Raw genomic sequence first — 21,794 nt, forward strand, 5'->3', positions numbered from 1 at the left:
CTGGCAGAAGGCTGGGGAGGACACCAAGATTCCCAAGGCATGCAGGCTGCTCAAGCTGCACTTACTGGACTTGAGGGTGGCATTGAGAATCGTTGCAGTCAGGGCAGCAAAGATGATGAGGGTATCAAACCTGGCACGAGGGAAGGCACTGCTGTTAGATTTTGGGGGGCAGGGAGGACAGGAGTGGGGTTTAAACAAGCATGACCCCTGCTCCTCACATGAGGGCCAGGCAGCTCTGGGTCAGCTCAGACTATGGGCACACGGGAGAGCTTTGTCACAACATCCTCTGATTCACCTTAAACACACCCTGGGCACAGGAGTTTGGAGCCTTTCAGTCCTTGAGGAGCTGAGCACAGCACTCACCACACTCCACACAAACTTCCAGCCCACTCACCAGTTCCAGAACTGGGTTTTGCCAAAGAACTCCCTGGGTTCATAAGTGTAGACCTTCAGGAGGATCTCGAGGATGTACAGAGCAAGGAACACCCACTCTGCATAGGAAATGTAGGGGCTTTCCTCATCCAGAGCAATGAAGACAGCATTTATCAGGATGATGGCATCATAAGTCCAGACAAAAGCCCTGCAACAACCAAGAGAGATCAGTCTGCAGCTCCCAAGAAGGTCAAAGTCACACAGTTATTTCAGAAGCTCTTTGCCTCCTCTCTCAAAAATTCTTTGCCCATCAGTTCTCCTCGAAGAATTCTTTACCCAAAGTTCTTCTGAGAATTTTGGGGAGCCACTGAAGAGTTTAGTTTTGCTCTTGAAGTCCAAGACAGAATATGGTTAACAGGTCCAGGGAAATTATTTTCTCCCACCTACTTGGTACTGGTGAGGCCACACTCGGAGGTGCTGGAGTCCCCAGTACCAGGAGGCCTGGACACAGAGCTGGTGCATCAAAGGGTCCCAAAACTGACAGAATGACAGGACAGTGGAATGTGATGTGTTGGGAGAGCTGGGGTCGTCCAGCCTGACAGGGAGAAGGGTCAGGAGCAGCTCCTGTGCATAAATACCTGATGGGAAGGTGCAGGGAAGATGGAGCCAGACTCTTCTCAGTGATATCCAGTGGAAGCACAAGAGGCAAAGGGGCACAAGTTGAAATTCAGGAACTTCCACTTAAACAAAGAAGTTGCTTGGGTTTGTTTTTTTTTTAAACCAGGGGTGATCAAGCACTGGAAGGGGTTGCAGAGAGGTTATGGAGCCTCCATCCTTTGGGGATACTCTGGACCCAGCTAGGATAGCCCTGAGTACCCTACTGTGGCTGACCTTGCCTGGAGCAGAGGGTTCCACTAGCCTGTCCCTAGATGTTCCTTGCAACCTCAGCTATTTTGGGACCCTGGGAAGGCTCAGAGGCGAAAGAGAGCTCTAGAGAACTCCCAGGGCTGATGAGGCAGCAGGACACAGCTCTGCAGCAGAGTGCTGAGCTAGGAGCAGCTCCAAGTGCAGCGCTCTGGTTCTGCATGGCACCACACAAAGCACAGCCTGATGTCAGCAAAACCCAGCTCAGGGGGCCTCGCCCACAGCCACAGCTGGTTCCTCCACGCTGCCCAAGGCAGGCAGGAGCAGCAGCAGAGCCCTGAGGGTCTGTCCTCCCCAGCAGCACAGCCCAGGGCCGTGCCAGAGCCCACCTGTGCCTCACGACGCCGCGCAGGAGCCGGCTGGGCGCGGATGCGTACAGGGCGGGCGCCCAGCGCGCCAGGGGGTGCCTGCGGATCCTCAGCGTCACCACCTGAATGTTGAGCAGGTCTGCCAGCTGCATGAAGGACTTCTTGTCTGCAGCAGAGTGCCAGCGTCAGCCCGGTGTCACGGCAAACAAACTCACAAATCCGAGCCCACACGAGTGGCAGCCATCTGGACTGCTCGGTCTCTGCTCCCAGCAAAGCCAATCCCAGAGTGGTATCCACCACAACAGGCTGACCTTGGAATTCAAGCAGATTCTCCACCCTGTTCCTTGGGAACTGGCTTGAGCCACGGGCCAACAAGCGCCACAGAAGGATTCAGAACAAGGAGACTGGCCCATCTCTCCTGATATTCCTGCTGCAGAGGACTGTGGGGGGAGCCACACTGCATCTGATAACAAGGGAGGCTTTCCACATCCTCTGCTGAGGACAGGAGGTCCCACATCCCATGGAGAGCTTGGCCTGATGCCAAATGGCCATGAATGGCCACTCAGTGTGTGGGACATGGGCTACAGCACAGGCAGCATGAATAACCTTTTGGGACTCCAGGAATCTGGAGGGAAACAGGAAGAGGGGCCTGGAGACCCCATTCCTGGGGGTGCTCAAGGAACGACTGGAAATGGCACTCAGTGCTCTGGGCTGGGTGACAAGGTGGGGAACAGACACAGGCTGGACTATCTTGGAGGTCTTTTCCAACCTCATTGACTGTGATTCTGAGTCCCTCTGGGGCCATTACAGACCAAAAATCCCAATGCCAAAGCCCTGGAAGGATCAGGGTCCTGGCTCCTCCCCACTCCCAGTGCTCACCTACGAACCCTTTCTGCTCATCATCCGAGATGCGCAGCAGCAGCTCCCGGTGGGAATTGCTGGTGTCAGGAGCCACCAGCTTGACCAGCTGCTTCCACCGGGCTTCCCGAACCACGAACTGCTCTCCCTCCTCTTCCTTCAGGAGGTTGAAGGCCTCGATCATCTTGCGGCGCTTCATGTAGGCGAGTTTACGGATCTCGTTCTAGGGAGAGTGCCGGGAGTCAGGCGGCTCCAGGTGCCCTTCCCCCTTTCTTCAACAAATAAACTAATTTTCACAGCACAGACATGCAAGAAGAGACCCAGGGGAATGGCACTGGACACAAAGCACAGCACAGTTAGTGTGTGTGTGGTGGGGTGAGAAATGGTGTTTAACAGGCAGCTGTGGGTTCTCCACACCGAGCTCTGGAAGGATCAGCAGATTGCTGGATGCAGGGACAACACTGAAAAACCGGAAGGAAAGACAATTGGCAGTGTCAGACAGGAAGGAGGTGACAAAGATCACGGGATCTGCACGGCCACACAAGCAAAGAGGATGTGTCCACACATGCTTCCCATCCACAAGTGAATCCTGCTGAGAGCAGGGGTGGGGATCCTCTTCTGCACATGACTGAGCAGAAGGACATCCAGCACTCTGCTTCCTGAGAAAGCTCCAAGCCCCTCATGGAGCACCCAGGAATTCCCAGCTCTCCTCCTTTGATCACAAGTCTCCTACCCATTTTGAGTAGAACAAAAATTCTGATTTACTCAGCCCTCCCATTTCCAGTTCCCTTGCTCTCAGAGCACATGCAAAGATACTGTGTGAAAAACAGTTCCCTGCATGGAGACAGCATTCCTGAGCTAGGACTAAGCCTCCAAGATAATGCAGAATGTTTTTCTTATCTGTGGGAAACACCATAGAATATTTAATTCAATGCCAACAGCAGAACTCCCAACAACCCCATGATATGAGAAGTGGGTCTGTGCTCGGTGTTTGCAGAACACCAAAGGCAAGAAGCTCTTTCCCCTTCTCAAAGCTTTCCAAGGGAAAGACAGAGGCTCCTGACAGAGAACAGCAGGAAGCCACTGGCCAGCAGCCCCTCCAGGCATTACCTTCAGGTGTTTTTTGTAGTTGTTGTAGACCACAGCCAGGAAGAGAGACATGAAGATGTAAGTGTTGACGATGACGAAGGCGATGAAGAACAGGGCATACCAGGAGCTGAAGTCAAACGCTGGCATCCTAGAGAAGGGCAGAGGGATTGCTGCTTGCCAGACTGACAAAAGTGAGCCCATGAGAAAACAGACTACTACATGGATTTCCAAGTGCTGTTTTGGACTGCCAGATAAAAGCCAAAAACTGCACTAGTTCAGTTAGAGAACACTTTTCTTCGGCTGTGTTTTCATCCTGGCTTGTCAGGCCCCGACTGAAGGGGTGCAGAAGACAGCACAGAGATGAAATCTCCGCCAGTGCAGCCAAATTTAAGAGCAGACATGAGGCAATACCTCAGCCAGATGCTATTTTTTGGCCTCAGAGCCTTGCTGCAGTCACATCTGCTTTTCCACTTGCTCTAGGACGAGCAGCATTTTATTTCTCAGTTTAAATTCCCAAGGTTGCTGTACCATTGCAGTTGTGCTGAAGGTATTTCCAGCACATGGATGACTGAGCCCTTCCTCCCTGTCCTACTCCTGACAGCACCTTCCCAGCCCAAAACACAATGGGAACCAGAAGAGACAGGGATGAAAAGCCCAACACCCACAGAACTTTAACTCTGCTGTACAAATTAGAGGCTGCACAGAGAGCCCTGAGAGCACTATGAGAGGAAGAGATCTGATCATCCACACGTGATATCCATACATGACATCCGGGCTGTTGGCTGTTGTCACCAGCACGTAGAGGTCAAACACAATCTCCAGGTAGTTTCTGAAGTAGGGCAAGCCTTCTGCTGTCTGGAGATTCCTAGGAGCAAGAGGACAGCCTGGAGTTAAGCACTGGGATCACGTCCCACAACAGCAGCAGTGCTTGCATTCCCCAGGAATTGCTTGGAGCCTGCCCAGAGTATCCCAGGAGCAAAGGAAGTACCCACACCTCTCTCCAAAGAGCTTCAAGGCCATGAGGGAGAACATGAGGAGGCTGAACATGAAGAGCAGGAAGACGTAGGTGATCTCGGGCAGCGTGTTGCGGATGCTGCGGAAGGCCCTCCGGATCTGCGGGGACAAGGGAAGCGTTCAGAGGCAACGTGGCACCCCTTCTTCCCCTCACCATCCCACCTGGATCCCACCTAAACTAGGGTGCAAGAATCCCAGGCCTTTCCTCCTTGTTCTGCAGGGAGGATCCTAGATCCCCAGCTACAAATCAGAGTGAACTCAGGAGCCAAGGGACAGCCCAGGGCACTGCTGAGATGTTCTTGCTGCAGGGAACCAGTCAGGGACAGAAATCCATCACTCCAGGCCACAAAACACAGACTCTGAGCCCAAATGTTGAGCTGCTCCCTCCCCCAGGCCTCCACATCGCAGTTTATTCATTTGTAAGTCAGGACCAGACCAGTCTTGGGCAGCAGGACAAAGATCTCTCCATGCTGAGAGGAATCAGAGTCCAAGTCTGGACTACAGGATTGACACTTGTTTACCCAGGAGACTTCCAGAAATCAGTAACCTGGTCCCTGACTCAGGGAGAAACACAGTGGTTTTTTTCTGTGATACTGTTTGAATCCACCCTTTTGCCCACCTCAAATTATTGCTTCAGGCCACTTCTGAAACAAACCTTCCCTCACAGGACCCTAAATTCTGCCATAAAACCTTTCTGCTAAATCTCCTGGATTGTGGAAAGCAGCAGGCTGTCTGCACAAACAGGGCCCTGGACATCCCACCAGACCTTTTCTTTACCTGGCGACTCTCTGCGAAGTTGATGAGGAAGATGGGCCTCACAATCCTTGACCACCGGATGCTCCTCACCTCATACAGCCTCAGCACCCCATAGATGGCCAGGTCTGTCAGGGACAGCTGTAGGAGAAAGGAGGAAAGCTCCCAGAAGTAATGCTGGGATGTGGCTAGACTGTGAAGAGTTTGTTGATACAGGAGAGGTGCACACGTGACAGGTTTGTGAGAGCTGGCTGTTTTAGCCATGGCTCACGTATGCCAGGTCTGGGATCCCAGGAAAGCAACATGAGGGGAAAAAACCCCACCTCCCCCGGGCCCAACTCACCAGGATTGCCACCATGATGCAGATGTTCTTGGTGTCCTTCCAGAACACATTGTGCAGGGTGACCTTGGCAAAGTGTGTCAGCCGGCCGAGGAACACCAGAAGGCACAACACCTCCAGCACTGATGTGGCCTGCAGGGAGAGCAGGGCTCAGCCAGCACAACCAGGAGCAGCAAAATTCCTTTTTGCACAATAAAAAACAGGCAGAGCAATATTTTCAAGCTTCCTTTTGCAGAAGTCCCTGCCACAGGCAGGTTAAAGCCAGCAAGTCTGTGTTTGCTTAGGATTCAAGGAGTACATCTTTCACAATCACACTGGTGCAGGACAAATAAAGGCTGCAGAAAAGTCTGGCCTAAAGTAAAACTTGGCTTCTACTTTCACGCATGAGGACTGGACTTGAGTCCCAAAGAAGGCTGGAATTGGTCTCTGAGATGGAGAACAGCAACATGACTTTGTCCACAGTCTCATGGGCCATTGCTGGTGGCCACAATGGCTCCTACAGTCCATGGCCAGCTCCTGTGCTTTTTGTCCCCATTTCAAACAGATCACAGAATTATAAAGTCACAGAATCATTTGGGTAGAAGTGGACTATACAGATGATCCCATTCCACACCGGCCATGGCATGGACACCTTCCACTACCCCAGGTTGCTCCAAGCCCTGGCCCACCTGGCCTGAAACACTTTCAGGGATGGGGCAGCCACAGCTTCTCTGGGAAACTTGTGCCAGGGTCTCACCACCCTCACAGGGGACAATTTCTTTCCAATATCCCATCTAATCCTGCCCTCTTCCAGTGGGAAGCCATTCCCCCTTGTCCTGGCACTCCAGGCCCTTGGAAACAGTCTTTATCTTTCTTGTTGGCCGTTTCAAGTACTGGAATAGCCAATTAGGTCACTCTGAAGCTTCTCCAGGCTGAACAACCCCAATTCTCTCAGCTTTTCCTCACAGCAGAGCTGTTCCACCCCTCTGATCAACTTGGTGACCTTCTCTGGACTCACTCCAACTTCCCATGTCCTTCCTGTGCTGGGGACCTAGAGCTGGATGCAGGACTCAGGTGGGGTCTCACCAGAGCAGAGACGAAAGCTGTCCACAAAAACATCACCATCCACTGTCCCCTGACACCTGTGACAACCACTCTGAAGCAAGAAGCCCTTGCTGGCTCCAGCAGCTGCATTTGCTGCTCCTACACCACAAACTCACCAGGAAGGGGAGGGGATACACGGCAGGTTCCTCAAACAGGGCAAGGGACAGGTTGAGGAAGAGGACCTAGAACTGGATGCAGGACTCCAGGTGGGGTCTCACCAGAGCGGAGATGAAAGCTGTCCACAAAAACATCACCATCCACTGTCCCCTGACACCTGTGACAACCACTCTGAAGCAAGAAGCCCTTGCTGGCTCCAGCAGCTGCATTTGCTGCTCCTACACCACAAACTCACCAGGAAGGGGAGGGGATACACGGCAGGTTCCTCAAACAGGGCAAGGGACAGGTTGAGGAAGATGAAGAAGTAGGTGGCTGTTCGCATCATCCAGTGGTTATAGAGGTGATAAAGCCTGGGGGAAGAAGGCACAGGCACCATAAATAAAGGCATCAGGGCACATCCCCAGGGCATCACCAAATGTGTCCTGGAAGAACCGCACTTGCTGTCCCAAACAAACATTTTTGCCAGCAAGGAATTTAGCAATTTGCTTCCAAATCAGTCTCAGAGCTGATGGATGCTATATTGCCTTTCAGAGCAGGGTTAAATAACAGAATATTCGTTATAGTAAGCAAAAAATATTTAACTTGGTTCTGCCACTCCAGCACGTTCCACACAGCTGCAGGCTGACCAAGCCTCCCACACTTCTCATTGCCCCAGAGGCTTGGAAGACTTTATGTTAGTTTTATTTTCTCCCCTCCAGCAAACCACAACTTTTTAAAGTAAATTTCCCATCCTCAACATACAGATGTGTCGAGCCCCGTTACAAGCATTTCAGCTGAAGTCCAGTTTTTGGCACCCCATCCATCCACCCCTCTTAGCACCCCCGACTTTTCCTGTTGCTGTTTGGTCACGGGTGCTGCTGGCTCTCACAGGTGTGGCTGGAGCGCATCCCTCCTTACCTGACGGCCTCCGGGGAGGTCTTGAAAGGAATATTCCTGTTGTACTGCGCATCGGAGACAAACGCCGCTGCCAGCAGCAGGTCCTGGGGGAAACACAATACGGGAGAAGAGGGAGAAGAGGGAGAAGAGGGAGAAGAGGGAGAAGAGGGAGAAGAGGGACGAGCCGCTACCTGCGCTGCCGCCTCGGCCATGGCGCGCGGACGCGGCGCCTCCCCGGCCCCGCCGCCTTTAACGGGGCCGGTCCCGCCCCCGCGGCGGCGGAAGCGGGAGGCGGTGCCGGGCCGGGGCTGGGAGCGGGGCCGGGATGGTGCTGGAGGCGCTGCGGCCGCGGGTGGTGCGCTGGGCGCTGCTGGCCGCCTTCGCCGCCGGGGTGGCCGTGGGCTGGCAGGCGGGCCGGGCGCGCCGCCGCTTCCTGCGCTGGCGGCAGCGCTACCTCCAGCGCCGCCTCGCCGCCGCGCAGGAGAAGCTGGAAGCGGCCTGAGCTCCGGGCTGCCCCCGGGCTGGCCCCGGCTGCGGGCTCCCGGCGGCTCCTGCGGCGGATTCGGCTCCTGCGGTGGGCGCTGCCTGAGCCGCTGGAAACGGGTGAAGCGCTGCTGGGGAAGGACAGCGTCCCTGGGATAGCAGGGCTGCTGGCTGGACAGCGTCCGTGGAATAGCGGGAAGGACGGCATCCGTGGAATAGCAGGGCTTCTGGAGAAGAACAGCATCCCTGGAATTGCAGGGTTTCTGGAGAAGGACAGCATCCGTGGAATAGCAGGGCTTCTGGAGAAGAACAGCATCCCTGGAATTGCAGGGTTTCTGGAGGACAGCATCCCTTGAATAGCAGTGCTGCCAGAGAGGACAGCGTCCACAGAAGTATCAGGACTTCTCTTCTGCCCTTCGCAAAGCAAGATCCCAAGCTGTGTCAGACTAACCGAGTAAAGAGCTGAGGATGTGCAAGCAGCGATCCCCAGCCGGGAATGGACTGCTCAGGGAGGTCCCCGTCCCTGGAGGTGTCCAAGGAACAGCTGGACGTGGCACTCGGTGCTCTGGGCTGGGTGACAAGGTGGGGATCGGTCGTGGGTGGCACTCGGTGGTCTCGGAGGTGTTTTCTAAGCTCAGCGATTCCATGATTCTCGGTGGAACAGCAGTGCTGCCAGAGAGGACAGTATCCACAGAATTATCAGGACTTCTCTTCTGCCCTTCGCAAAGCAAGATCCCAAGCTGTGTCAGACTAACCGAGTCAAGAGCTGAGGATGTGCAAGCATCCGGGAATTTACTGCTCAGGGAGGTCGCCGTCCCTGGAGGTTTCCAAGGAACAGCTGGACGTGGCACTCGGTGCTCTGGGCTGGGTGACAAGGTGGGGATCGGTCGTGGGTGGCACTCGGTGGTCTCGGAGGTGTTTTCTAAGCTCAGCGATTCCATGATTCTCGGATTTCCATATTCCAAAAAAGGGCTGTCTGCACTTGTCCAGCTCTAAGCCTGCTGCTCTGCCCTTGCCAGGCGGCGCTGCCAACACAATAAACTAGCAAAAGTCATCGCATGGTGCTCCTAGGTGTTTATTTCTGGAATAAATGTGAAAACGTGCCCTATGGGCACATGCAACAGGTCCCATTATGGGTGTGCATGGGGACAATTAAGTGGTGAAAGCTCTTGCGTTGGCTGGGTGAATGAACAAGTGAAATAAAGGAGTAAGAATTCCTCCTGGCACTTTGGATGATGAATTGTGAAGGTAGCTGTAGCAAATTCCTTCTTCCCATTGCTAGAGAATGCCGGGAGAAGGAGTGCTGGGGGATTCATTGCAGGCTGCTGGTTTTCAGAGGCATTCTGGAACTCTCAAATCCATGGGGGAGAAAAAGCACTGCCCAGAGCCCCTTAAGGCTTGGTCTTGATCTTGGAGCCCTTTCCCAAAGTCAGCGATCAGACTGGGTGGTCTCCAGTGGCAGGGATCACAAAGCGCAGCCCCGTTTGTCCGCAGATCCGCACCTCGGGGGTGCGGGGGAGCTTTCGGGCCCGGAGCGCTGCCGGCCCCGCCCCGGCCCGTCATCGGGCGGCGCCGCGGCTCTCCCGTTGCCCGGTGACCATGGCGGAGCGGCGGGCGCGGGGGCCGCTGCAGCGGGTGCAGCGCCGGAGCCGGGAGCTGCGGGAGCAGGTACCGGGGAGGTGCCGGGGATGTACCGGGGCCGGTCCTGGGGATGTACCGGGGATGTACCGGGGAGGTCCCGGGGTTGTACCGGGGCCGGTGTCTCGCCCCCGGCGCTGACCGCCCGCTCCCCGTTGCAGGTGGAGGCGCTGCGGGCGGAGAGCGCGGCCGCAGCCCCCGGGCAGCGGGAGCCCCTTCGGCTGAGGTGAGGGCGATCCCGGGCCCCATCCCGAGCCCCGACCCTCGATCCCGCCGCTGCCCTCAGCCTCCGCTCTGCTGCCCTCAGCAGTGGTCCTTCCCTCCATGCCTTTTCTCTCCCAATTGTTCAGCTTTCTCCCTGTTTCCTCCATGCCTTTTCTCTCCCAGTTGTTCAGCTTTCTCCCTGCCCTTCCCTCTCCTGTTTTCCAGGCCGGCTCTTTCCCAGCCCTCTGGTCTGGAGAAGGGAAGACTGAGGGGGGCTCTCACCAATCCACATAAATATCTCCAAGGCAGTGCCAAGGGGATGGTGCCAGGCTCTTTCTGGTGTTCCCAGCAGCAGGATGAGGAGCAATGGCCATAAATTAAAACACAAGAGCCACTTCAACATGAGGGTGGCAGAGAATTGGAAGAGCTGCCAGGGAGGGTGTGGAGTCTCCCTCTCCGGGGACATCCCAAACCCAGCTGGATGCATTCCTGTGTCACCTGCTCTGGCTGATCCTGGGTTGGACTGGATGAGCTCCAGACATCCATTCCAGTCCTGGCTGTTCTGGGATTCTGTCAAATGCTGCTGCTTGGGCTTGGAATTCTCAGCCTGAAGGGACACACAGCACCTAAAATGACACCTTTCAGTCAGCAGGTGTGGTTTGGGTCAGAATTTTAAGAAAATACCATCTGCCTGTCTTGCTTTCAATGCAGATGTACACAGCTGAAGGAATTGGTGGAGGAGAACACAAAAGCTCTCCATGCTTTGAAAAAAGTAAGTATGGAGATTAATTTGTGGTTTTCTCCAAAATTCACCATGGAGAGTGTTTAAAGAAAATCAGTGTTCCATTTTAGATGCCTCAGGACAAGAGCAGTGCCCAGCACTGCACAATCTTTGTTTGTCATCTCTCCAATTTATATTTTTTAATATACTTTTATATCATTTAAAACTGATGCTTTATTTTGCCCAAGTCCCAGGTGAAAACTTAACAGAGAATTTCACCTTGGTAGAGTGAAAGGGTGAGAAAATTGTCACTAAAGAGGGAGTGACAGCAGCCCAGGAAGGGGAAAACTTGTAAGGCATGTCTGGAAAAGTTAATTTATAGAGGGACTTTGATTCTTTGAGCAATTTATTGGGGAACTTTGATTTTTTGTTGGGTACTCTGTCAGGCTGATGAGCCTGCGCCGGTGGGGAATTACAGCCAGAGGAAGGAAGAAGAAGAAAAGCTGTTGCTAAGACTCTCCCAGCAGCTGCAGAAACTCCTTCTTGTCTTGGATCAGGATAATGTGACAAAGAATTACCCAGGGTGAGTAGCTTAAACATGCAAATGCAACTGTTTTTTTAAAGGATGGCTGGAATGGGCCTTGAAAAACCATTATCTCGCCCTCTTAATTAGCTGAAAAATAACAGAAGGATAAAAATAGAAGTGCTCAGGAGAGAAGTCATTTATGACTTGCTGGGATTTTCTCAGGGTGCTGGATAATGGCTGGAATATAAGGTTTGGAGGAGTTTCTTCAGGACAGAGAGCAAAACAGAGGCATGAAAATGCTATATCTGAATAATGTCCTTGCAGAGGCATTTCAGAAAGTTTGGTGGGAATGATACTAAAAAATAGTTTGATTTGTTTTGGGTAGGGGTGAGGGACACCAGAAAAGCCCTCATGCAGAAGAGGGAAATGAAGAAGAGGAGGAGAGTGAAGATGAAGAAAGTGAGGAGGAAGACACTGAAGAAGATGAGGAGAAGTTGTTGGATGATCCAAATGTTAGAGAATGTGTTACTGTTGGGAACTTTGATGCCCAGCAGGAAGGGGATCTCACATTTGTGGTAAATATCTCTCAGTAAAGGGTTTTTACTGCAGATCACTCTGAGTTAAGCAGTAACTATAATGAAATCCTGTGCTTTTGGGATTCAGCCAGCAGTGGGATTTGAGGAGAAATTGGAGTTAGGTCCTTTTATCATTTAAATATTTGCTTGGTTTTTTGTCTCTGTCTCTTCCTCCAATGCCAAAGAAAGGTGAAATCCTGCTCATACATGACAAGAAGGAGGATGGCTGGTGGGTAGCTGAAAATTCCAAGGGGGACAGAGGCCTCGTTCCCAGGACTTACCTTGCGGTGGGTGTGCTCCAACCTCTGTCCCAATCTCACCTCTGCTCTTTTGTATAGATTAATGATCTATAATTAATGATCTGGTCACAATGCCATGTGTTTTTTGGAAATAAAGCCAGTTATTTGGAAATAACTCCGTGTTTTTGTCCGTGGGGCTGGAGATATCCATCAAAAGCAGCATTTCTGTGCCTTGTGAAGTTGTGGCAGACAAGTTTCTTGAATATCAAAGTCAGAATCTTTGTCATTCAACTCTGAAGACTCCAAGCTGCTATGGATTGATTTGGGCTTTTAATAATTTAGGGAGTCTATGTAAACAATTTTCTGCATCACAGACAGAAAATCTCCTTTTCTAAACTTATTTAATTTATTCTAAACTTATATTAATATGGGCTGTGGTTGGAGAGGGCATTTTTAAGAACAGAACTGGGAAAAAATCAAGCCTTTTGCCATTTTAAATGTGAATTCCAGGTTCCTAAGGAAGAGGAAGAAAGCCAGGAGGAGTCAGAAGAACACTTAGAAGTGGTGGATGAAACAGCAGATGGAACTGAAATTAAAAAAAGGTAAATGGAATGTCTGAGATATGATTGTGAAGCTGCTGCTGTTTGGAAACAGAGCAATATTTAGTGGCTAAATTCTTGTTCACGTGAGGATTTGCTATAAATCCCTGTATTTTCTTCCAGAACAGATTCCCACTGGAATGCTGTCCGAGCCATTGCAGAGGTAGGTGCCCCTCTTACAGTGCAGCTTCATTATTTCTGCCATAATCTCCATTACTTTGGAGACAAGCTGTGCCTTTTGACACACACTGGGTCTCATATCAAAGACTATTTTTCTTAATTAACATCTGTGTTTTGGGAGTTTTTGGTAGCAAGAAATGCCACAGAAATGCTTCAGAAGAGGTAACTGATATCTCAAGTTTCTGGTTCTAAACAGAGCTGTAAATTAGGATGAAATTTGCTGTTAAATAGCAGGAACAGTAACATCCTTTTCCTTTTTTTTTTTTCACTAGAATGACACTGTGGAGGTGCTGACCACCTCAGGGGCAGTTCCTGCAGGATTCCGCCCGTCCATGCTTTTCCAGCTCTTGGAGGAAGGTAGGGATTTCACCTGGCAGGATTCTCAGGTCTCTGTGGTGGCTTTCTCACCCTGGTCACCAGCCTGTTGGATCCAAATCTATACTGCTTAATTTTAATTAATTGGCTAACTGGCTATATTTGACCCATCAAATAATGTATAAAATACTTTTTTTCCCTTAAATTTTAATTTATCAATGTGAAATCCTGATGAATTTCCTCATGATTTTAAAGAGTTTCCTCTTTGGAAGTTTGTTCCTGTAGACTTTGCAGGAAATTATGATTTTTAAATTTTATTTTAATCTTCTCTTTTTCTCAAAGGTCTTTTCTAGTCTCTTCACCAAATATATTAAGATATCTCATGTTTTGTTAGTATTTCTGTTTAAAGCTGTTCAATCTCTTTTTAAAATTAAGTTATTGTGCTTTTGAGATTAAATACTTCAGAATGCTCACAAATAGTAGACAGTGCTCATGGCAGATAATTCCATAGTTTTGTTTAGTCAAACATTCAACTGGACATGAATTTTGGGTGTTGTCCTTTTTGGCACAATAAAGATCAGTTGAAACAGTGATGAGTTTTTCAATTTATTCTTGTTGTAGGTGAAGAGTTTCGAGCAAGTTACTATTTGCAGCCCAAGCTTACTCCATCCCAGCTGGCTTTCAAAGACTTGGTGTGGAACTCTGAGAGGAATACTGTGAGTGTTGCTGCTAAGGGGGACACAAACTTTATTTGCCTAGTGATGATGTCTTAATTTGCAGCATTTCTGGAACAAATATATACAACATCCCTGGGGCAGAGCTAAAAGCCTGTGTAGAAATCCTTGCACTGGGGTGGTGGCTGGGAGAAAAACCTCGGTCCATAAACACGAAATGAGACCACGTGCAGAGGGCCCTGCAGGTTTAATCCTCCTTCTGCTGTATTTCAGATCCATGCTAGGCCCACCAGAGTGTCCCTGATTGTCACTTTGTGCAGCTGCAAGATGATCCCTCTCCCTGGAAGCGGCGTGCGGGTGCTCAGCCGGCACGTCCGGCTCTGCCTCTTCGATGGCAGCCGGGTAAGGAGCCTGTCTGCTTCCCAAAAAAGGATCCTTCAGGTTCTGCTTCTTCTCTGTGTCACTCAGACACACACACACACACCCCCTGCCTCCCAAGCTGCTGAATTTGTGCTCAGATGAGCCTGGTTTGAGCCCGCTCACCCAGAAGAACAGAACTGAACCATGAAACAGGCCAGGCTGCATTGATGGGCACTGGGCATGGCCAGGCAAGCACACTCAGCCCTGCTTCCCGCCCTTGGTACTCCACAAGGCACTTGGACCCCTCCCTTTTTCTGCCTTTGGTTTCTGCCCCTCTGCTTTCCTCTGGTGGTGAATCGGGTGCAGCCCCAGAGCAGTGTGAGGTGAGCCAGGGAGCTGCTCCTGACTCAGGGTGACAGTCACACCCCGCCCCTGGGGCTCTGGGCTGTGCTGGGTGGCCCTGGGAGGGGCTGGGGCGGGAGCTCCATTTCTCTGAGTCCCTAATTTCGGGTTCCCCACCTGCCATTGTGCCTCGTGGCTCCTTTGTGTTCCTGGCAATGAGTGTTTCCTGGGATGGGCCTGGGAGCAGCTGGCTCAGGGGCAGATTGCTCCGCGTGCCCTTGATCCTCTGTTCCTTTGTGTGTGTGCAGAGCAGCTTTTTGTGATTATCCAGCAGTTTTCTTCCAGTTGTCTTTGTTGTGTGCAGTGTTGGATCCATCTGGGATAACCCTGCATTTTCTGAAAGGGCTTTCCCTTTCAGAAAGAAAAACTTACCTTAGTTTTTTTCCCCACTTTAGGTGTTGAGTAACATTCACACAGTGAGAGCCACGTGGCTGCCTAAAAATCCTCAAACTTGGACCTTTTCTCCAAGGGTAGGTGACACAGCCCCTGGCTGTTCACAGCTTTTTCCATCAATGTCACTAAAGTGTTCCTTGGTGGCACAGCTGTGCTCCATGGAAAGACAATAAGGGGAGCAAAATTTTGACTGGAATTGGTTCTCTCCTCATTTTTATATGCAGTAGGATTGGGTCTGAGATCTTGTGTTGAGTGAGGGATGTGCTTGATGGCCTTTAAAAGTTAAGATTTTTTGTTTTTTATAGGTACATTAATTTTTTTTCCTCCCTCTCTCTGCATCAGGTGATGGGCATCTTACCCAGCTTGCTTGATGGTGACTGTTTTGTCAGGTCCAGCTCCTTATCTCCAGACATTGGGATCTTGTTTGAGCTTGGCATCACATACAAGTGCAATGTGAGTGTGGGGAGGTGCAGTGGCAATTGCTCCAAGGGCAGGTTTGTAAAGGGAACCAGCTGTTCCCAGTTACAGAATATCCCTCATTAGAGAATGGGATTACCTGGAAGGAGCCTACAGGAAAGATGGAGAGAGACTTTTCACAAGGTCATGTAGTGATAGGACAAGGGGGAATGACTTCCCGCAATCAGAGGCAGCAATAGCAGGGATAGGTGGGATATTGGGGAGGAATTCTCTGTGAGGGTGGGAAGGCCGTGGCACAGGTTTCCCAGAGAAGCTGTGGCTGCCCCTGGATCCCTGGAAGTGTCCAAGGCCAGGTTGGATGGGGCTTGGAGCAGCCTGGGATAGTGGAAGATGCCCCATGGCAGGGGGTGGAATGAGATGATCCTTAAAATCCCTTCTAACCCAAACCATTCTGGGATTCTCTGATGGGAGAATATCCTTAATTAGAGAGTAAAAGTCTCTCTGACTCATGGACATGAGTGTCCCTGTACCAGCACTGAAATAACTTGTGCCAAAGATCCCATGCCACAGGATCACAATGGACTAGTTCTCCCTTCACTCCTGCAGTTTTCCATCTCTGTGATTTATTTCAGACTAATGTCCTGTACAGCTGGAAAACTAAAGCTTTAACTGTTTCAGCAGCATGGACAGTGGTTTCCAGCTCCAGTTTACACAGATAGAGCCTGTCCATCTGGGATATGCTGCTGGAAAGCACAACAGGTAGTAAGACAGTAGGTGGTAAAAACAGAAAAACGACCCTCAGAGAAGGCAGATTGTGAATTTTGAACACACAAGGGTGAAAAAGGAAAAGGGGATAACTACAGCAATTTTCATATGGTTACTGTTATTAATTGTGGTTCAGTCACTCATTCTGGGTCAGCTGCTGAAATAATTTACATTTCTCTTTTTTTCTAGTCAACAGGTGAAAGAGGAGAGCTGAGCTGTGGCTGGGCCTTTCTGAAGCTTTTCACTTCCAGTGGGATTCCTGTTCCTTCCAAGTGAGTTTGTTGCCTTTTCCTGCTCTCCCTGTATTTACACACAGATTTATGTACATCTGTTTGAGACTGAGGGTAAAGCTCACGTTTCATACTTACACACTGCTGGGGCAGGGGGCATCCAGACCAGTCCTTTGGGATTCTGGCTCTTCTTTGCTGCATTATCCCTTTCCCAGGTGAAAATTGGGAGACTGGTTCCCAAGACCTGGAGTCAGGCAGGAGTTGTTGTGAATGAATCTCTCACTGCTCTTGGAGTGTGAATTATGATTTATGATTAGTGAGTCCAGTCATCTGAAAGAATAATGAAGTGTGTATATTTTTATTTTATTAAATGTAGGAAAACTTTCTGTTTATTGACAGAAATAATTCACTGTAGCTCAGACTTTCAAGTCGTGGTTTTTGCCAAATATTGGTAGACATTTTTATCGTGTATAGGTATTCTGGATTTATCTGGATTACAGCTAAAAAAAATACCCACAGGACACCTCTACTGTTCTAGAATTTAAGTATCTTCTAAGTTTCATTTTTTAAGTATTGTTCTACTATTTCAATAAGTAAGCATGGTATTACAGATTAAATTCCATGCTTGTTTCAGCAGTGACTTACTCTTGGCAGAACTGGGGTTACATTATTCTGAAACCAATTTTAAATATGGAAAATTTTAATTGTTGAAGTGATGATTCCTCAAAACCATTGTATTGAAACAATTGCTAAATTCCATACAAGAAAAACATTTGAGCTGTGGAAAAGAAAGAATGTTGTTAATGGCTTTTAAAATTATTGACCTCCCAGTACAATTAAATTCCAAAAATAGTTGAATTCCCAGTATCATATGGGCTTCAAATTTATCTTTATTGGCAGGATGCATGAGCTGGTCCTGAGTGGTGGAACTCCCTATGAGAGAGGCGTTGAGGTTGACCCATCAATATCAAGGAGAGGTGTGGTTTCTTTTCAATCTAATATAAACATAATAATGTGATTAATGCTGCATCTCCTTCACAACAGTCCCCACAGCCTGGTTTGGGTTTGTGTGTTGTATTTTTGCGCGTATTTCATTATTTATCTGCTTTTGCCTTGGCTGTGGGGAGCTGGGTGCTACCAGGCTAACTAAACTCGGAAGAGTTCCCAACTCACTGAAGTGCCCATTTTTGTAATATAATTATTACTGTTGTTTCAACCTGACTGTTTGAATCTGGGCTGTCTATTCCTGCAGCAGGCTCAGGGGTTTTTCAGCAGTTTATGAGCCTGAGGAAGCAGCCTGTGCTTCTGGTGAAAGTGAAGTCCCCGAGTGTGCACTCAAAAGACATCCTGAAGTGAGTCCTTGTGCCTTTCACAAAATGAAAAAGTATTCCAGATAGCCTAGAGAAATCTGCAGTGTTTGCAGTAAACACCTCAACTGCTTATGTCCCTTATTTTCCCAACAGTTTTCTCCCTGAAACATTAGTTGGGGGCATGTGCTACATCCACCTCCTGGTGTTTTATCGGCAGATCCTTGGAGATGCCCTCCTGAAGGACAGGGTGAGCATGCAAAGCACAGGTGAGCACTGCAGGAAGATCAGGTTCATCCAGGGAATGACTCTTGCCAGGTCTCCCTTTGGTAAGAGATGTTTTTGGCACTCAAGCTAAGTTATCCTCTTTATTTTTAGTTTTTAATTATTATTATTTACTTAATTATTATTTACTGGCAGTAGGGAGAGACAGAAGTTGGAGAATTCTGGATTTAGAACTCAGTGTCTTGCCCTGATTAGTCAACAGAACTAATGATAGTTCATAGCCTTCTCCATTTTAAAACCAGCTTGAAATAAGGAAAATTTACACTTCTTAACTGTACTATGTATGAATTTCTATAGGTAAGAACTGCCACACTTACCTGATTTGATCTGCATAATCTAGGACAGTAGATCAGGCTGACAACCTCTCCTGGAGTTAAATTGCATCCCTTTGGATTCAGACTTCAAGGCAAGGCTTTATCCCAGGAGTTGTTCTGGTAGCTGTGCAACTAAAGAAGATTTCTATTATTTCAAAATCCACCATCACTTTAGGAATAGACAACTGAAAATGTCTGTTCTCCTTCAAGAAGTCATCAGTCCTGGCTCTCTTCCCCGAAATGTTTGGGCATTAGTAAATGCTTCATGTTTACCAAACTTACCATCAGCTTCAAGGTGAAGGGACAAGTGTACATTCAATGTTTGAAATCACATTATAAAGAAAACACTTCAGCCAAAATCCTGCTCTCTGTCACTTGGAATCTTATCCACAGTCTCATTAGTTAAAATAATCACAGGAGCAGAGTGACTTCTCATGGAAGTGACCCAAAAAGCACTGGGACACCTGTGCAGTGGGATATGTGCTCCACTGGGAAAATTCACTGTGCACTTGGTCCCTGGTTCTCCTAAAATGCCACACCAGGCTGAGGTGGAACCCAAGTATGTTTATCCATAACATCCAAACTAAGCAGCACAATTGCAGCTGTGTATAAAACAGGCAGGTGCAGAAATGAGGGAAAACACCTCTGGCAGGTAAATCAGGAAGGGCTTGTGTTTGCTGGAGTTCCCAATAAACAGCACTGGGGTTTTGTGTCTCCTCTCGTGGTTTCACTGTCTCTCAGCCACTGAGAACTGGCTGCAGTCAGAACAGGTTTCAGGGAGTTCTCCTACCTTCCCTGCTCTGGAGAACTGTCACAGCTCACTTTCCCTTTGGACTAATCTGACAGGACGGGATGTGCTGAATACCTGGATGTGCCAATACTTTGATTCTTCCTTAGCCTTGAATGTGTTTGTTTTCTGTTTCAGACTTAATCTGTAATCCTGTTCTAGCAACTTTCCCTCAACTCCTGGATCAGCCAGACCTGATGGATGCACTTCGGGTATGTTACCTTGCCAGGATTTCCAGGCAAAAATGGAACTTTTTTTTTTTTTTTTTCTCTGAAGAAGACAAAGTTCTCCAGCCTTGCTCTGATTTTACATTTCATTTTAGAGTGCCTGGGCAGACAAAGAAAGAACGCTGAAGAGAATTGAGAAGGTAACAAACTACAGGTTTTTCTTTCCATATATTCAGGGTAATTAATTCCACCTAGCTGCTCCCTGCCAGTGCAATTGCTGCATAGCTTTCCCTCTCACCATACATCTGGTTAGAAAATAGAGATATGTAAATGCAGTTCTTAACATTTCTCACCCAGATTTATAACAGTGAACCAGGAACAGGAGGAAAATGAAATTAACTTGTAACTTTTTTATTTCAGTGTTGTTAGGGGGGATCCTGTTATAGGTTGGTACCCAGAGTGGTTCTCTGACATGATGTGCCTCCAAAAGTCAGCTGATAAAAGCTTTCCATGGAGAGAAAAAGGGGCTGTGTATGCCCACAAAATAATCTTCCCTCCTCCAAACTCTGAGATTTAGTCCTCCCACAATCTGCCTGGGACAAGGGCCCCTAAATTTCTGAGATCTCCCTACCCCAGAAAGTTGTAATCCATGTTTTGGCACAAAGACAGCTGGAGAATTCACCTGGTTGTCCCTGGGCTCACCCAGACCTTGTCCTCCATCCTGTCCCCTGGACAGAGAGCAGCTGCAGGAACTGAATGAGAAAGCCATTGGCTCCCAAAGCTGGATTTGCTGGAAGCAGCAGTGGGATGTCTCATTCCCTGAGCCTGCTCCTGAATTGATGCACAAGCACGGCTCCCCGTTTACGCAGAGCAAACACGCGCTGAGTCAGAGCAGCTTTTTCAAGGCCATTCATCCAAAAGGAGAGCAGATCTGCTCACGGAACTGGCACCTCCCCAGGATCCCAGAACCATCCAGTTCTACCTGACTGGCATGTGCCACTCCCACGGGAGGATTGCTGCCTGCTGAATGCTCACCCCTCACGTGGTTCCGTGAGGCTGAGCTGTGAAACGCTCCCCGCCAGGCACGGCGCTCCTGCCGCTGGGACTCTCTGGACTTGGATCTTTCCCATGTGTTTGATAATTGACCAGGCTGATCCTTTGTCTCTGGGTTTTCCAGACTGATACTCACAGGTCACACTATGCATCAAGAGTGGGACAGCAGTGCCCAGGGGCAGCGTCACCTCTGGTTCCAGGGAGTGGGATCGGAGCCACGCTCCGCCTAGGACAGCAGGGAAATGAGAGGAGTTTGGGTTTCCAGGGCAGGGAGGATCTGGCACTGCTTTTAAGAAATATAAATACCCCACAGCAAAGGGCTCTCAGTGCCTGTAGTTTGTGGGAAGGCTGGCAGAGTTCAGGTCTGTGGATATGCTGGAGGCTTATCCAAGATAACGGATGTGTGTTGAGGAAGGTCAAATCTCTTCCCATTGTTTTTCTGGGAACTGGGAGTGAGTTTTTTGGGGTTTTTTTCCCGTGTACCATACTTTGGAAAAGTGCTTGGCAACACCACGTGTTTGCACTGAGGTATTTTCAAACACTCTTTACTGCAGAGAGATCAAGAATTCCTGAAGTCTGCGTTTGTCCTGGTGTACCACGACTCTGTGCTCCCTCTGCTCTGCTCCACCTTCCTCCCCAGCTACAGATGGGCTGAGGAAGAGGTGGAATTGTCTCGCTGGAAGGTGATCCATGACTTCCTGAAAAGGAGCCAGGAGAAGGATGGTGCCCTGGAGTACCTGCTGTCATCAGAAAACACCCACAGAGCCTTTGACATCTCAGAGCTGGCCTATGATTTCTTAGGAGAGGTGAGGGAAAACAACCCTGGAGAATGAACAATTCAGGCTCTCTAAGGTTGTGGTAACAATAAAATTAAATTCTTACCAAAGAGATTGTATAGGAGCTGAATTGTAATGGATATTTTAGCACAATTAAGATTTTGAGAGAGATTAAAATTATTTTATTTATCTACTGGAAATTGTATTTTAAATTTTTTTTGCAGCATTAAATGAGGTTCTGGTTGCCTGTTACTACCTGCTGTAGCCATGTCAGGTGTCATATTTTGCCAAAGTTGAGGTAGCCCTTTTCTCCTCTCCTGCAGCTTCCAATTAATTTCCAGTGTTGTTTTTATCAGGGTGAACAAAAGACTCTTTGTCCCAGTCCCCCAGCAGCCTGGGAGCAGGGAAGGGAAAGAGCACTGATCTTTAAGAATGCTGCTGAGCAAGGACAGCCAGCTTAGGGGAAGAATCCTCTCTTGTCCAACCAGTGACCAGCAGGTTGCTCTGTTTTTAGACTGTTTGCTGTTCCTCTCCCCCACTCAGGAGAAGGCTGGGTTACTCCCAGGAATGTGCCTGACCCAACACAAACAGCAGCCGGTGGGAATCCTGGGAATGCTGTGTTTCCCCAGGATTATTTCCTCTGCTGACCC

General features: G+C 49.3%; 3 protein-coding genes and 1 long non-coding RNA gene across 5 annotated transcripts in view; 2 read left to right on the plus strand and 2 right to left on the minus strand.

Annotated features, from left to right (window-relative positions):
- BUB1 (BUB1 mitotic checkpoint serine/threonine kinase) overlaps nt 1–8,053 on the minus strand; it is a 23,579-nt gene extending 15,526 nt beyond the window's left edge. Inside the window, exons 1-12 of the mRNA XM_039716943.1 lie at nt 7,926–8,053; nt 7,756–7,838; nt 7,094–7,208; nt 5,662–5,790; nt 5,343–5,459; nt 4,546–4,664; nt 4,315–4,416; nt 3,573–3,699; nt 2,484–2,685; nt 1,626–1,770; nt 395–580; nt 66–130 (exon numbers count right to left, since the gene is read on the minus strand). Coding sequence (XP_039572877.1) covers nt 66–130; nt 395–580; nt 1,626–1,770; nt 2,484–2,685; nt 3,573–3,699; nt 4,315–4,416; nt 4,546–4,664; nt 5,343–5,459; nt 5,662–5,790; nt 7,094–7,208; nt 7,756–7,838; nt 7,926–7,946 — 1,411 coding nt within the window. The 5' untranslated portion in view covers nt 7,947–8,053. The remainder of the gene's footprint in view (nt 1–65; nt 131–394; nt 581–1,625; nt 1,771–2,483; nt 2,686–3,572; nt 3,700–4,314; nt 4,417–4,545; nt 4,665–5,342; nt 5,460–5,661; nt 5,791–7,093; nt 7,209–7,755; nt 7,839–7,925) is intronic.
- On the plus strand, nt 8,013–8,876 carry MTLN (mitoregulin). The gene has a single exon (XM_039716942.1). It carries the CDS (start codon nt 8,060–8,062, stop codon nt 8,234–8,236), a length of 177 nt encoding a protein of 58 aa, XP_039572876.1. The 5' UTR covers nt 8,013–8,059; the 3' UTR covers nt 8,237–8,876.
- NPHP1 (nephrocystin 1) lies at nt 8,877–21,558 on the plus strand. Of its 2 annotated transcripts, none has more exons than XM_039716933.1 (20): nt 8,877–9,885; nt 10,017–10,081; nt 10,771–10,831; nt 11,227–11,363; nt 11,692–11,881; nt 12,067–12,168; nt 12,631–12,722; nt 12,843–12,882; nt 13,172–13,256; nt 13,836–13,930; nt 14,162–14,290; nt 15,046–15,120; nt 15,386–15,496; nt 16,415–16,497; nt 17,356–17,432; nt 17,708–17,807; nt 17,919–18,031; nt 19,287–19,360; nt 19,442–19,515; nt 20,923–21,059. In XM_039716933.1, exons 1-19 carry the CDS (start codon nt 9,817–9,819, stop codon nt 19,499–19,501), a joined length of 1,758 nt encoding a protein of 585 aa, XP_039572867.1. In that variant the 5' UTR covers nt 8,877–9,816; the 3' UTR covers nt 19,502–19,515; nt 20,923–21,059. The 2 variants fall into 2 exon arrangements, with proteins under 2 accessions (XP_039572867.1, XP_039572866.1); XM_039716932.1 differs by having other exon boundaries at nt 8,878–9,885; nt 19,471–19,515; nt 20,923–21,558.
- LOC120505954 lies at nt 10,017–20,905 on the minus strand. Its single transcript, XR_005628381.1, has 4 exons — nt 19,998–20,905; nt 18,365–18,493; nt 16,594–16,785; nt 10,017–10,685 (listed from the first exon to the last, which is right to left on the minus strand). It is a non-coding gene; the product is annotated as an uncharacterized LOC120505954 (long non-coding RNA).
- Nucleotides 21,559–21,794: the final 236 nt, after the last annotated feature.

Source organism: Passer montanus, unplaced genomic scaffold, assembly GCF_014805655.1.
Source record: "Passer montanus isolate IOZ18808 unplaced genomic scaffold, ASM1480565v1 scaffold37, whole genome shotgun sequence".
NCBI lineage: Eukaryota > Metazoa > Chordata > Aves > Passeriformes > Passeridae > Passer > Passer montanus.

Excerpts from the sequence above, each read along its gene's own strand:
- MTLN (XM_039716942.1), top strand. The coding sequence starts at position 8,060 with ATGGTGCTGGAGGCGCTGCGGCCGCGGGTGGTGCGCTGGGCGCTGCTG.
- NPHP1 (XM_039716932.1), top strand. The coding sequence starts at position 9,817 with ATGGCGGAGCGGCGGGCGCGGGGGCCGCTGCAGCGGGTGCAGCGCCGG. Across the intron at positions 10,832-11,226 it reads CTCTCCATGCTTTGAAAAAA|GCTGATGAGCCTGCGCCGGT; the intron begins GTAAGTATGGAG and ends GTACTCTGTCAG. Across the intron at positions 12,883-13,171 it reads CTGTCCGAGCCATTGCAGAG|AATGACACTGTGGAGGTGCT; the intron begins GTAGGTGCCCCT and ends TTTTTTCACTAG.